Below are 14,446 nucleotides of genomic sequence, written 5' to 3'. Positions count from 1 at the left end.
CAAAAGAAAAAAAAAAAAAAAAGAGTTATGCTGATATTTTCAGCCCACTGTTGAGACCTACTGCTCAGGGGGAAAAAAAAAAATTCTTTTAAAATATTACTGCTGATTTACAGCGCTCCTGTTCACCCAAGAGCTCTGATGGAGATATACAAGGAGATTCATGTTGATTTCATTCCTGCTAACACAACATCCTTTCTGCAGCCCAGGGATCAAGGAGTCATTTTGATGTTCAAGTCTCATTATTTAAAAAATACATTTTGTAAGGCTATTGCTGCCTGAAGATGTAAATGAATCAGTGCAATAGCATAATAAAACTTGAATGGATAAGCAGTGGCTTCTTGTGAATGAGCAACGAAAAGTAGTTTCTTGAAATGGAACCTAATCCTGGTGAAGATGTAAACACTGTTGAAATGACAACAAAGGATTTAGAATGCTCCATAGACATAGTTTATGAAGCAGCAGCAGGGTTTGAGAAGATTGACTCAAATTTTGAAAGTTTTCCTTTGGGTTAAATGAAACCTTTCATGAAAAGACGAGTCAATCAATGTGACAAATTTCATTATTGTCTTATTTTAAGAAGCTGCACAGCCACCCCAACTTTCAAGCACCAACTTGTTCAACAGCCATCAACATCAAGGCAAAACTCTCTGTCAGCAAAAAGATTATGACTCACTGAAGGCTCAGCTGATTGTTAGCAATGAAAAAAAAATTAATTTTAATAATCTCGACCATTCAGAACTCTTTTTAATATTCTCTATGGCAATGGGAAATACACACAAAGCATTTCTGGTACATACTGAATTATGATTTTTGCCTCCAGTAAAAAAACTTGTGGGAATGTTTGAGTTGTAAGCTGAACTAGCTAGCTGCTTTTTTCATGAAATACCACTTTTAATGGAAATAACTGACAGATAAACAGGTATTCAAACCTAGATTTTTGGCAGACATTTTCATGAAAATATGTTCATGCCACTTCGAGGAGCATAATTCTCAGTACTTGTTGACAAATTTTGAATTTTCATGCAAAAATTCAAATTTTAAGAGCTTGGCAGCTTCCGAATACTTAAAAACTTTTCTGATGAGATTACTCGTGATATTAACAAATGTGATTGATTGATATTGAATAATGAAATGTGTTAGCATTTGGAAGATCTGTTTAATTCAGTAAATCACTATTTTCCAAATGACCAATACATGACATTGCAACATCATGCATAGGAAAATAAGCATTCAAAGTACAGTCAAAAATAAATGAATTTGAATGTAACAAGAGTATCAAATGTCCATTGGTTTCCCATTCCAAATAGTAACTGGAAAATCCACCACTTGTGTTTTGGTGTAGTGGTATCAATAAGAATAACCAAGATCATTTGAAAAGGCTATTGAAAAATACTTCTCAATTTTCAAACTGCATACAACAGGTACTCATTTGTTTCTTTTTAACATTGGGGAGAAAAGACTCCCTTGGAGGGGTGCTGTCTGTGTGCTGTTTACGTGTTCTCCCCACACGTGCATGGGTTTTCTCTGTGTACTGCAGTTCTTGCCACATGCAAAAGGTGCGCACGTGAGGTGAACTGGTGCGTCTTCACTGTCCCGGTCTGAGTGTGCGGGTGTGAGTGGCCCTGTGGTGGAATGGCGAGGGTGGAATGGCGTCCTGTCCAGGGCTGGTTCCCTCTTTGTGCCCTGAGCTGCTGGAATAGGCTTCAGACACACACGACCCAGAACGGGAATAATTAAGTAAATAATTATCTTACCTGTTTTTTAGTAAATATTAATTATCTTGCTTTTTAGTAATCTTTCTTAAATGCATGTATAGCTCACATTACAATGTTTAATATTAGAATAGTTTGGTCTTTAGAAGCTTAGTGATTTTTTTTTTCCTTGGCGGAGATTGCAGTCAGCCGAGATCGTACTACTGCTCTCCAGCCTGGGCGACAGAGCGAGACTCCGTCTCAAAAAAAAATAAAAATACTGGCCGGGCGCGGTGGCTCACGCCTGTAATCCCAGCACTTTGGGAGGCCGAGGCGGGTGGATCACGAGGTCAAGAGATCGAGACCATCCTGGTCAACATGGTGAAACCCCGTCTCTACTAAAAATACAAAACGTTAGCTGGGCATGGTGACGCGTGCCTGTAGTCCCAGCTACTCAGGAGGCTGAGGCAGGAGAATTGCCTGAACCCAGGAGGCGGAGGTTGCGGTGAGCCGAGATGGCGCCATTGCACTCCAGCCTGGGTAACAAGAGCGAAACTCCGTCTCAAAAAAAAAATAAAAATACTACAAAATTAGCCCAGCGTGGTGGCGAATGCCAGAAGTCCCAGCTACTCCGGACGCTGAAACAGGAGAATCGCTTGAACCCGGAAGCAAAGGTTGCAGTGAGCTGAGACTGCACCCCTGCACTCCAGCCTGGGCGAAACGGCCTTGTCGGGTACCCGGAAGACAAACACTCCCAACACAACGTGGAATGCCCACCCTCCCGCGGCTCTGCTCCGCCTTCGTCCTGGTCGCAGACGCTTCAGAACGGCCACCATTCCGGACTTGCAGGGCCTAGCCCTGCAGACAGACGCGGCGGCGTCTGTTCCCAGCGGCGGAACTCGGGACGGGGACGCACAACCAGCCCGTCTGCATGATGGCCCGCCTTTCCTGCGTTCCCATTGGTCCAGCCACGCAGGGGACCCGCCCATGGGACGCCGAGCTTCCGGGTACTGGGCTCAGCGCGCCAGCGATTTCCGCCTGGGAGTGCCCAGCTCCAAGGAGCGTGAGCGTCAGGACGCCTGCCGTCGGCACGCTCCCTTCACAGCGCCTCCGGCTCGCCAGACTGGATCGAAAGTTTGATTGGCTGGCGACTGAGGTGGCTTCGGGCACTGTATAGTCGCGGGACGCTGCCTCTGTGGAGCGGGGCGGGGCGCGTGGACTCCCTCACGGGCGGCCAGGACCCAAGCACGCGGCTCACCTTCTGGGTGCTTCATTCGTCTGCGGATGCCATAGGCCAGGGAGGTGGTGCCACCGCGCGACGGCCTGGCGAGATTGTGACGTCAAGCGCGTAGGGGCGCCGATTGGCCGGGCGATGTGGCGCGGACTGGCGCCGGCGAGGGCGATTGGCTGCGTGGCCCGGGGGTGGGGCCAGTGGGCGGTGCGCCCCGCGGACAGCGCTCATAGTTGGCGCGCTCGGGGGTCCGTGGTTGTCGGTGTCCGGAGGACGCTCAGGTACTGGGGACCGACAGCAGGGTTCGGGAGACGGGGCGAGGCGGGGAGGAAGCCCGAGGTCTGGGCCGCCCGTGAGGTCTCGGCGCGGCGGCATGGGTCACCGGAGCTGGAGCGAGGCCGAGCTGTCCCGGGCTGTGGTGGGCGCCCGCTCCCTGTGGAAGGCGGGACGTTGCCGTTCTTTGTCATTGTGTGCGCACAGTCAGCCGAGGTTTAGCAACGCGTGGAATCGGAAACCGAGTCTCGGGAGACTGCGAATTGCGAGTTTCCTCTTAGAGAATTCAGAACGTCAGAAACGGGAGCGTTGACGGCGCCGGTCTCCCCGTGCCGAGTACACGTGGGTCTGTGCGAGGGGGTGACGGGGACACACCCAAGGCGCTGCTCTTGGGAAAGGAACAGGAGAAGAGATGGGGAACCCGCGTGGATGGAACCAGGTCTTTTTTTGGGTTGGGTGACGTGTTCCCGCGTCTGCTACACGGCGTTTTCTTTAAACACCTAAGAAGACGTATTCGTTTTATCTTGTGGTTAAGAAGTTTAGTCTTAAAATCTGAATTCTGAAAATCCTGAAAGCAATTGTCATTGCAGCGGGGCGGTGGTGCACACCTGTAATCCCAGCCCTTTGGGATGCGGGGACTGGAGGATCGCTTGACCCCCGGAGGTGGAGGCAGAGGCTGCTGTGAGCCTAGATCACGCCACTGCACTCCAGCCTGGGCGACAGGCATAGCAAGACCCGGCCCTATCCCCCCCGCAAAAAAAATTCACGTCAAAAAAGTCTAGTAATTAATAATAACGAAGTCTTAGTGGTCACCTAATATGCAGTTGGCCCACTGTATCTTTGGGGTCCATATCCATGGATGTGACCAACTGCACGTTATAAAATGTTTGGAAAAAATTTTATCTGTGCTGAATATATACAGACTTTTTCTGTAAACGATACAGCACAACTACTTAGGTAACACTGACATGTTTTAGATATTATCTACAGATGTTAATGTAACGTTCAGCCCGTATCAGTAACAGAGACTTTGGAAAAATTCACTGATAGATAGTTTCACCATTGTGGAAACGGAGTGCACTGACACAGAACTAGACAGTGGTGCAGCTGGGCTTTCTGGTCTATCCAGTTGCTGGTAGGCTATTGCTCCTGTTGCTTCAGGCCTAAACCTGGACAGTGTGTTACTGTGCAGAATAATCTGGGCAGTTGTAGCGCAGCAGCAAGTATTTGTGTATCTAAATGTAGAAAAGGTGATGTGCTAGGATGTGTCAATGGTTACAACATCATTAGGCAACAGGAATTTGTCAGTTCTAATTGTATGGAACCACTGTAGTATATACAGTCCTGTACTTTACAGAAACACCATCATACAACGTGTCTGTATACAATAGGATATACACAGGTGATACGTAAATACTATTCCATTTTATATCTGGAACTTCAGCATCCTCAAATTTTGGTAGCTGTGGGAGATCCTGCAACCAACCCCCATAGATACCAAAGGATGACTGTATATGAAACTAGCCTATAGAAGTTGGAAATAGGCCAGGTGTGGTGGTTCACACCTGTAATCCCAGCACTTTGGAGGCTGAGGCAGGCAGATCACCTGAGGTCAGGAATTCAAGTCCAGCCTGCCCAACATGGTGAAACCCCATCTCTACTAAAAATACAAACAATTAGCTGGACATGGTGGCAGGCATCTGTAATCCCAGCTACTTGGGAGGCTGAGGCAGGAGAATCACTTGAACCTGGGAGGCGGAGGTTGCAGTGAGCTGAGATTGCACTATTGCACTCTAGCTTGGGCAACAAGAGCAAAACTACATCTCAAAAAAAATTTTTTTTGGAAATAAATTTTTTTTTAATTGAGGCTAACTCTGAAGTGAACTTCCTTTTCACATTACTATCTCTCTTGATTTGTTATAATCATTAACCTTATTTGAGATTTTTTTGTATTAGATATCAATATCTCCATCATCACTGACTCCTGACTCATGCATATGTACACACACACCCTAGATCCTATATGAGTTTAGAACTTTGTATTAAGTAGCTGTTTAAACACTTTGTGTACATTCTGCAGTATGCTTGAACTCTGTTGAAAGTATTTCAGTAGGCCGGACGTGATGGCTCACACCTATACACCCACACTTTGGGAGGCCAAGGCAGGTGGATCACCTGAGGTTAGGAATTGAGATCAACCAGGCCAGCATGGTGAAACCTCATCTCTACTAAAAACACACAGATTAGCCAGGCATGGTGGCGCAAGCCTGTAGTCCTAGCTACTCAGGAGGTTGAGGCAGGAGAATCAATTGAACCCAGGAGGTGGGTGTTGTAGTGAGCTGAGATTGCACCATTGCACTCCAGCCTGGGCGAGACAACAAGACTCCATCTCAAACAAAAAAGTATTTCAGTAAAATCTATATATTTGAAATAGAGTCACATAGAAAGTAGAGCACGTGGGATCCTCAAAATATATTATGTAGAAAAATCAAGACACAAAAAAATTATAATTCATTCAGAAATAAAGGGGAGGAAAATAGAGAAAATTAAAAACTTCAAAGTTGTGCTATGTAAAGGTGCTCTGAAGGATACAAAAGTTAGAGAGCTTAGAAGCTGCTGGATATAGATGTGTAAATGTGTGAGTCACAATACAGAAATACTCTAGTAAGTGCTTTATGTTTAAATCACATGGGAGGGATTAATTGGGGCTCAGAAAATTAATGCTTGATGCACTAAGGTAGAGATGGGCCAACTATGGCCCACAGGCCAAATCTGGCCTGCTGCCTGTTGTTATATCCTATGAGCTGAGGGGTTTTCTCATTTTTAAATGGCCGGGGAAAAACTAAAATATTTTGTGACACATGAAAATTAAATGTAATTCAGATTTCAATGTCCATAAATACTGGCATGCACCCACACTCAGTTTACATATTGCCCAGTTCGCCCATTGCCTATGACTGTTTTATTGTTACCAAGACAGAATTTATACTACCTGGCCCTTTATAGAGGAAAACTTGCCAGGCACTGCCTTAAAGCATGTGTTGAATATAATGAATTAAGTTTTCTCCTGTTTAACTAGAATTGTATTAGCTAAGTACTGCCCTGGGGGAAATTTACAGAACTCATGCAAATCATTTTTCTGTTCAGGAGCTTGGGTTGAGAAAAACTGAATTAAATCTTACTGTGACATTGGTAGGAGGGTTACTGAATGTGTGACACATGAATTGTGCCTTGAAAAAATGGATTTTGACTAAGATTGGCCTGTGGCATTCTTGAGAAACTGTGCAGAGACAAGCAGTGGGAATTCCATTCAGGATAGCGATGGGAGCACATTATAGAGATGACAGAAGCTGGTGTGGAAAAACAGGATGGAAAGTTAGGTTGGGGCCAAACCAGGGAAGAAAAGTACACTGGAGAAAGGATTGAGGATCAAGTGCTGCAGAGGATCTCGAATGTAGACTAGAATGTTGAGCTTGGCATTTAGGAGCACGGCTATGGTAAAAGGCCAGCCATGAAGCCTGTGGGAGCAATAATGACTGAGACAGCGCTGTGCCGCCTGCTGGCAATGTTCCTGGGGCCCCATGAGGATGCAGAGTGGTACAGCTACAGATGGGGAAGCTGTGTAATTATTTTTCTGACATTCAGAAAAATATGTGGTGGACTTTCTGTTTTCTTTCAATATTAGTGTTCTAGGACAGATCAGACATTTTGTAATGATGCCTGAAATAAACACTGACCACCTCGACAAGCAACAGGTTCAACTCCTGGCAGAGATGTGTATCCTTATTGATGAAAATGACAATAAAATTGGGGCTGAGACCAAGAAGAATTGTCACCTGAATGAGAACATTGACAAAGGTATTGCTTTGAAATATTCTTTGTTATAAAGCGATTTGTGTAGGCATACCCGATTTGCTAAGAGCAGCACTCTGTTCAAGACAGTGCAGTCTTTAATAATACTGTATCTTCTCTTTGGTTCCAGTTTGTTAAATAGTGTAGTCATAGCATCTTCTTTGCTGTTCCTGTTACAGCGATTTCTCTTCACATTATGCCTTTTACTTGGCTTCTTCAGAGTTTTATTCTGGATTCATAAAAGAAGAAGCAGACCAACCCTGACATGCAGCAGCAGCCTAGCTTCTAATCTTTCTAAAGAATTGAGAGGGGCAGGCACTGTGCGGGGAAGCGTCTGCCTTCGCCACTTTCCGAGAATTGAATGTCCTTAATAGGGAACTTGACTGCAGGAAAGGAGCCACCAGCATCACCCTTTCCTTCACTTGACGGCCAACATCCTGGCCCAGTGCAGCACTCTTCCTCACCATAGCCATGCAGGGACTATGCATCCGGATAAACTGTGTGAAAAAGCAAAAGCAACAGCAAGTTACTAATGTTATTCTGAACTGCAAGGAGAGAATTGGGCGAATAGCTGATACTTAAGGCTAAATTAATTATTTCTTTTGCTTTCAGGATTATTGCATCGAGCTTTTAGTGTCTTCTTATTCAACACTGAAAATAAGCTTCTGCTACAGCAAAGATCAGATGCTAAGATTACCTTTCCAGGTTCGTACACTTAGTGTACAATATTTTGTTTGTACATTAATTTGACTTTTTATCATTCTGAATTTCTGGAACCAAGGTCAAAAAGGGAAATCCTGTGAATGGCATATTTTATATTCTACATAAAGTAAGTTTATACTATGAGTGCAACCTAATAAACAGCAATAAAGAATAAGAGCTAGTGAGCAATTGAGCAATGTGTATATATTTATATTTTTTATCTTTAATCTGTATTTTCTGGTTAATCTGGTTAAAGAAGCATTAATAAGGAACTTACCTACAAGTGAAGTCTGTCTCACAAAACAATGACTGATAGCCCATTATAACTGATTTTAGAATCCCTTTTTTTTTTTTTTGAGATGCAATCTTGCTCTGTTACCCAGGATAGAGTGCAATGGTGCCATCTCGGCTCACTGCAACCTCTGCCTCCTGGGTGCAAGCAATTCTCCTGCCACAGCCTCCCAAGTAGCTGGGATTACAGGCGCGTGCCACCATGCCCAGCTAATTTTTGTATTTTTAGTAGAGACAGGGTTTCACCATGTTGGTCAGGCTGGTCTCAAACTCCTTACCTTGTGATCTGCCTGCCTTGGCCTCCCAAAGTGCAGGGATTACAGGCATGAGCCACCGCACCTGGCCTGATTTTAAAATTGTTAAAAGTCATTTTATTTGGCCGGGTAAGGTGGCTTACGACTGTAATCCCAGTACTTTGGGAGGCCAAGGCAGGCAGATCACAAGGTAAGGAGTTCGAGACCAGCCTGGCCAACATGGTGAAACCCCACCTCTACTAAAATACAAAAAATTAGCCAGATGTGGTGGTGCACACCTGTAGTCCCAGCTACTCCAGAGGCCGAGCTAGGGGAATCACTTGAACCCGGAACCGGAGGTCATGCCACTGCACTCCAGCCCGGGCAACAGAGCTAGACTCCATCTCAAAAAAAAAATTATTTTATTTTTCTGCTACTTATAAACTATCCTGATCTTTCAGACCTACTTTGAAGAAAAGTTGATCTCTCTCTATTAACATTTTCCAGGTTGTTTTACCAATACTTGTTGTAGTCATCCATTAAGTAATCCAGGCGAGCTTGAGGAAAATGACGCCCTTGGAGTGAAGCGAGCAGCACAGAGGCGGCTGAAAGCTGAGCTAGGAATTCCCTTGGAACAGGTAACTGGCTGTGCTACACAACCAGACAAACTGAAACCTAAACATACTCTAAAACGTTTTTAATAAAATGTTTAAATTCAAACGTAGTTCTCTGCTTGGTAACCTCCTGAATTATGAGTTACTCCCACAAGCCATCTGGAGTAAAGGTTATTTAAATTTTAATGTCTTAATGTAACTTGTCAAAACTTAGCTCAGTACTGGGATGGATTGATCTGTTAACCACTGTGTAAGGTTGAATATTTCTATAATTGATCAAATCAAAGATGAATATTTTCAAGTGAGTGTGACAGCTCTGGTAGAATTTGACTAGTGGGTTTTCCAGTTTTCACCTGAGTACTTCTCTCCCCATCAAAAAAAGCTGAATATTTTCATTTGGAAATGCTTAGGAATGCTTAGGAAATGCTTAGGAACGATAAATCTAACTGGTTTAATTGAAATAATTTTTTTTTTTTGGAATTGTCCCTTTTAAATAAGACTTGGATACAGAAAGTACTTCTTATATATAATCTCCAAACAGCAGTCTTAAAATATGAAAAAGAAGAAAGTCACATTTTTAGTTTGAGTGACTGCCCCTTTTTTTAATATTTAAAAAAATAAAAAACAACTTACCTGTTTGGTCCTACAGGGAAAAACACAGACACTTGAAACTAATAATGAAATCTTTTTCCACATATAATATTAAGATTACCATATGTTGTTGATAGGAGAGTAACACTTTAAAAGTTGTAATTCTATGGCCGGGCGCGGTGGTTCAAGCCTGTAATCCCAGCACTTTGGGAGGCCGAGGCGGGTGGATCACGAGGTCAAGCGATTGAGACCATCCTGGTCAACATGGTGAAACCCCGTCTCTACTAAAAATACAAAAAATTAGCTGGGCATGGTGGCGCGTGCCTGTAATCCCAGCTACTCAGGAGGCTGAGGCAGGAGAATTGCCTGAACCCAGGAGGCGGAGGTTGCGGTGAGCCGAGATCGCGCCATTGCACTCCAGCCTGGGTAACAAGAGCGAAACTCCGTCTCCAAAAAAAAAAAAATGTTGTAATTCTAAAGTTATACTCCTGTTCAAGATACCGCTGTAATATGGTGAGCTAATTTTAGATTTTTTTTGTTATTGTGGCTGATGTTTTTATTTTTATTTTTTAATGTCTTAGGTTCCTCCAGAAGAAATTAATTATTTAACACGAATTTACTACAAAGCTCAGTCAGATGGTATCTGGGGTGAACATGAAATTGATTACATTTTGTTTGTGAGAAAGAATGTAACTTTGAATCCTGATCCCAATGAGATTAAAAGTTATTGTTATGTGTCAAAGGAAGAACTAAAAGAACTTCTGAAAAAAGCGGCCAATGGTGAAATTAAGATAACGCCATGGTTTCAAATTATTGCAGAGACTTTTCTCTTTAAATGGTGGGATAACTTAAATCATTTGAATCAGTTTGTTGACCATGAAAAAATACACAGAATGTGAATATGTAGGTGAATGGTTACTGAAAAACTTCTCTATTTAACAAACTTAGAATGACTTTTTCAGTTTAAATTTAGTTCACTATCATCAGTGTAATATATACACTGACACTTTATAACTTGTGTAGAAAAAACTAACAATTTGTATCACACACCCTGGATATGTGTTCTGTTTCTAAATGACATTTGTGAGAGATTATTGTAAAATGAGAGAGATCAAATAAAAATTTAATCTGTGTAGACACATGCGTATGGCAAATTTGAACAAATGAGTGAAGCCCTGTGTTTTTAGTAAGCTGTGATAAACATTTCTGGAGCACTTGCAGAGCACTTGCTATTTGCCAGATACTTTGTGTCGCTAAATTTTTATCATAGTTCAGAAAAATGTGCAAAAGAAACTATTGCTTAGCTCCTTCAAAACAGTCCTAATTATCTTTCATATTAACAGATCAAACTAGCAGGGCAGGTTCAAGGGAAATTAAATGATGTGGACCCTAATTTTTATCATTCTGAGTTGATTGTGTGGTTTATTCATTCTGGAAATATGTTGATACTTAAAGTCAGCCATGGCTTTTGATAAGTGACATTGATTAGGTTAAATCTTCTTTTAAATAGTATTTGCCAGTTAGCAAAGTCTGTGTTCTCAGAATTACAGTGGGCACAGAGGTGTTCATAAAATGGGAATTGAGTCCCACTCAACAAAAGTTGTTTAATCTTGACCTGTTGGCATTTGGGCTGGATAAAATCTTTGTGGTAGGGGTCCATCCTGTGCATTATAGGGCGGTGAGTAGCATACCTGGACAGCACAGCAGATGCTGTTGGCATCCCTCTCTCATGACACCCAGAATTACTCCAGATGTTGCCAGATGCTCCTGGGGGCCAGAGTGAACACCCAGCTGAGAACCATGGTCCTACAGAGTCAGGCGATATTGTAGAGAGAAACAATGACAAAAGTCAGTGTTCATGTTAAATAGATTTAGATTATGGAATGTGTATAATAATGTTAAAAATTGTACCTTGATCAATGTACTTTTATAAACTTGCCATAGATACCAAATTTGAAATCTCAAGACAGCTTTATTATTCTTAAATGCTATATAATAACAAATGAAAATTTATTTCTTACAAAATTAAATGTTTGTTAAATTTAATAGAATGATTCATTTATGGTTAACTTTGGACAATTTATAATTTCAGACAAGACTGTAGCACCTATTTTATTGAAAAGTAAAAAAATTGCATTTTAATACTGTGTCTAGTTTGTTAAAATTTTAATACACTGATAGGGTATTGCCTATATAGTTTCTGTTGCATTTATAATATTGTTTCTAATTTTTTTAGTTTTATTTTCTAGGAAGTTTTAGACCAAAAGCCACATATAATTAGTTACATAATAACTATGAGTTGCCAGTGGCTACTGAATTGGACATCAGCCTTAGACTCTTACTGACACCTTGTAAGTAGAGTTAGATATTACTGTTTCTACATTACTAGGATGCCATCCAGAAGATCGAAGTAGGAATGTTTTTTGACCTGACAAACTCCTTAGAACTCTTTCATCTTTTATAAAGAGGAGTATCCCTCTCTTAGACATAGCTGCTTCTGACCCCAAGGGCAAAATGCGTTGGTTTTGAGCTTGAAAGCTAAATGATACCTAGAATTCTTTTTTTCTCAGTGTTTTAAATTCTTAGTCTTCAACATGTATACTTGTTTGATTCTGGTCAAACCATTGCCAACTCCTTTAAGGACAAAGAGAGATGACTTTCTATAAAATTGGTAATTCTGTTTCCCTGCCTCTATTATGAAGCGAACAAGACCAAAACAGAAAATGGTATAGTTGGAAGGAAGACACATTTTCTTCTTCTTTGGCCCTGACGTGTGGGTCAAGTCGAGGTTGTTCCTCTAGTGGGTCTCTGTGGTGTGGAAGCCGCCCTGCGCCTGCTCCCTGGCGGGTGCTTGTGCAGCACTTTGATCATCCCATTTGGGTCTGTCTGTTGGGCTCTCACTAGAGTTGGGAATTCCTCATGGGATGAGGAACTCTAGATCCCCGCTTGACCAATGGGATATTCTTTTTATTATTTCAGATACACCTCTCCTTCACCCTTCCTCTCTGGGTGCTTTTTCAGCCCTAAGTATGTACTTACACATTTTACAACATTTTATAGCATGAACTGAAGTATGTATTTGTGTGCATTCAGATATCCAGACCACTTTCTACTTTATAATTTTGACACATGCTTTATACTTATCATGTACATGCTTAAGACTACCAAATGTAAATCTCCAACACAGCATTCTCTGCTTTATATGCATATAGGTGAATGTATAACTGATGTATCCAGAAAGTAGAATGTTATTTGGCACTAAAAAGAAGTAAGCTCTCAAGCCACGAAAAGACAGGGAGGAAAGTTAGATGCATGTTGCTGAATGAAGCGTGAAAAGGCTACCCATCCTGAAGGAGTCCAGTCCTCCAACATTGCAGTAAAGGGAAAACTGGAAACAGTAAAACGCCAGGGGCCAGAAGGGAGGGAGAAATGATTGGGTAGGGCACAGGATTTTTAGCAGTGGAACTCTTCTGCATGATACTCCACTGGTGGATATCATTATTCATTCGTCAGACCTGTAGAATGTCCAACACCAAGAGCAAGCCGCATGCAAACTGGACGCCAGGTGATAATGATGTGTCGATGCACGTCTATTGGCCGTAAGAAATGGACCACTCTGATGGGGATGTTGATAGTGGGGAAACCTGGGTGTGAGGAGGGGCAGTGGGTCTATGGAAACTCTGTACCACTCAATTTTGCTGTGAACCTGAACTGGTTTGAAGAATAAAATACATTAAAATTTGGGTGTTAAACACGAAAAGGAGCTTAACCTCATTAATCTCTGGGTAAATGCAAATTGGAATCCAAATTTAAAGGACCAACATCACCAAGTGTTGACAGGATATAAAGTAACTGCTAAGCACCGTGTATGCTACTGTGGAGCTGTTGGACACTGTCTAAAGTCAGACGAGTCGGACCTGGTGGGAGACGAATATGGATGGTTCTGCCTTCTGTGGTTTCCGTTCTACTAACTTAGCAGAGAAGTGATTCAGCATTATTCTTGAGCTGGGAAATCACTGACATATTCATTGTTGGAGAAACTAGGTGTTTCCTAGATTTTCGTGTGCTGCCCTATAAGGTGATGCAGTGTGGGTTCAGGGTGATGCTTGCTCATGGAGTTCTTTACTACATGCCCAGTCTCTAGCCTGGGGACGCCCCTGCAGAACAACCACAGTGAGTACGTCAGCCTTGGTGTTCACGCAGTCGGATGCTGTCATGCTGCGGGAGCAACCAGCTATACACAGCAGTGTGAATAAATCCACAGAGCCAGTCTTGATTCAAAAGGCACATGTGATTCCAGTGAAATAAAAGTCAAAAGCAGACAAAATCAATTAAGATGTAGGCCAGAATAGAGGCTACTTCCATGGGGCACAGGGAGCTTTGTGAGATTGTAAAAATATTCCCTGTGTTGATAGGATGTTAATTACATGGGTGAATATGTTAGGATTGATCGAAACAATTTGTGCAATTTTAAGTGACAGCTTAACACAATATAGAATCAGTGAGCTCTATAGAATATAGCTCAGCACAGAGAGAATCAGTGGAGGTCAAGTGGCAACTCACCTTGACAGGAATGGAAATGGAGGCACTTCTTGCCACTGCATCTTGGTATCAGAGTGGCAAGGAAAAGCAACGAAGACGCACCCTGCATGGGTTGGGGCTCCACTCAGAGAAGACAGCAAGGTCAGCTCCCACAGTGTGCATTGGTCCCTATGCGGTGGGCCCCTCCTAGCAGCTGACGTGGCATTGGTTGACATGACACGCTCCTGTGCCATAGGAAAAGAACTCTGTCGCCACATCATGGGGAACAGAAGTGGCAGCTGGGTTAGTCATGTGCTGCTTGATCACATTCCCTTACACAGATTAAAAGGAACACACAGAGTCTGAACAAGAAAGGTGTTCTCGGCCGGGCGCGGTGGCTCAAGCCTGTAATCCCAGCACTTTGGGAGGCCGAGGCGGGTGGATCAC

At 42.8% G+C, this 14,446-nt stretch overlaps 1 protein-coding gene across 3 annotated transcripts; it reads left to right on the top strand.

The window, feature by feature from the left end:
- The first annotated feature begins 2,716 nt into the window (after positions 1-2,716).
- On the top strand, positions 2,717-12,330 carry IDI1 (isopentenyl-diphosphate delta isomerase 1). 3 transcript variants are annotated; one of them, XM_032266164.1, is made up of 5 exons: positions 2,717-3,203; positions 6,875-7,053; positions 7,660-7,752; positions 8,781-8,911; positions 12,181-12,330. In XM_032266164.1, exons 1-5 carry the CDS (start codon positions 3,064-3,066, stop codon positions 12,208-12,210), a joined length of 573 nt encoding a protein of 190 aa, XP_032122055.1. In that variant the 5' UTR covers positions 2,717-3,063; the 3' UTR covers positions 12,211-12,330. The 3 variants fall into 3 exon arrangements, with proteins under 3 accessions (XP_032122055.1, XP_032122053.1, XP_032122054.1); XM_032266162.1 differs by lacking the exon at positions 12,181-12,330 and adding an exon at positions 10,060-11,491 and having other exon boundaries at positions 2,724-3,203; XM_032266163.1 differs by lacking the exon at positions 12,181-12,330 and adding an exon at positions 10,060-11,491 and having other exon boundaries at positions 2,951-3,203; positions 6,881-7,053.
- The last annotated feature ends 2,116 nt before the right edge of the window (positions 12,331-14,446 follow it).

Source organism: Sapajus apella, unplaced genomic scaffold (assembly GCF_009761245.1).
Source record: "Sapajus apella isolate SASKATOON/1434 unplaced genomic scaffold, GSC_monkey_1.0 scaffold155, whole genome shotgun sequence".
NCBI lineage: Eukaryota > Metazoa > Chordata > Mammalia > Primates > Cebidae > Sapajus > Sapajus apella.
The sequence above is the reverse complement of the archived record's forward strand: the minus strand, read 5'-3'. Positions and strand labels throughout refer to the sequence as shown.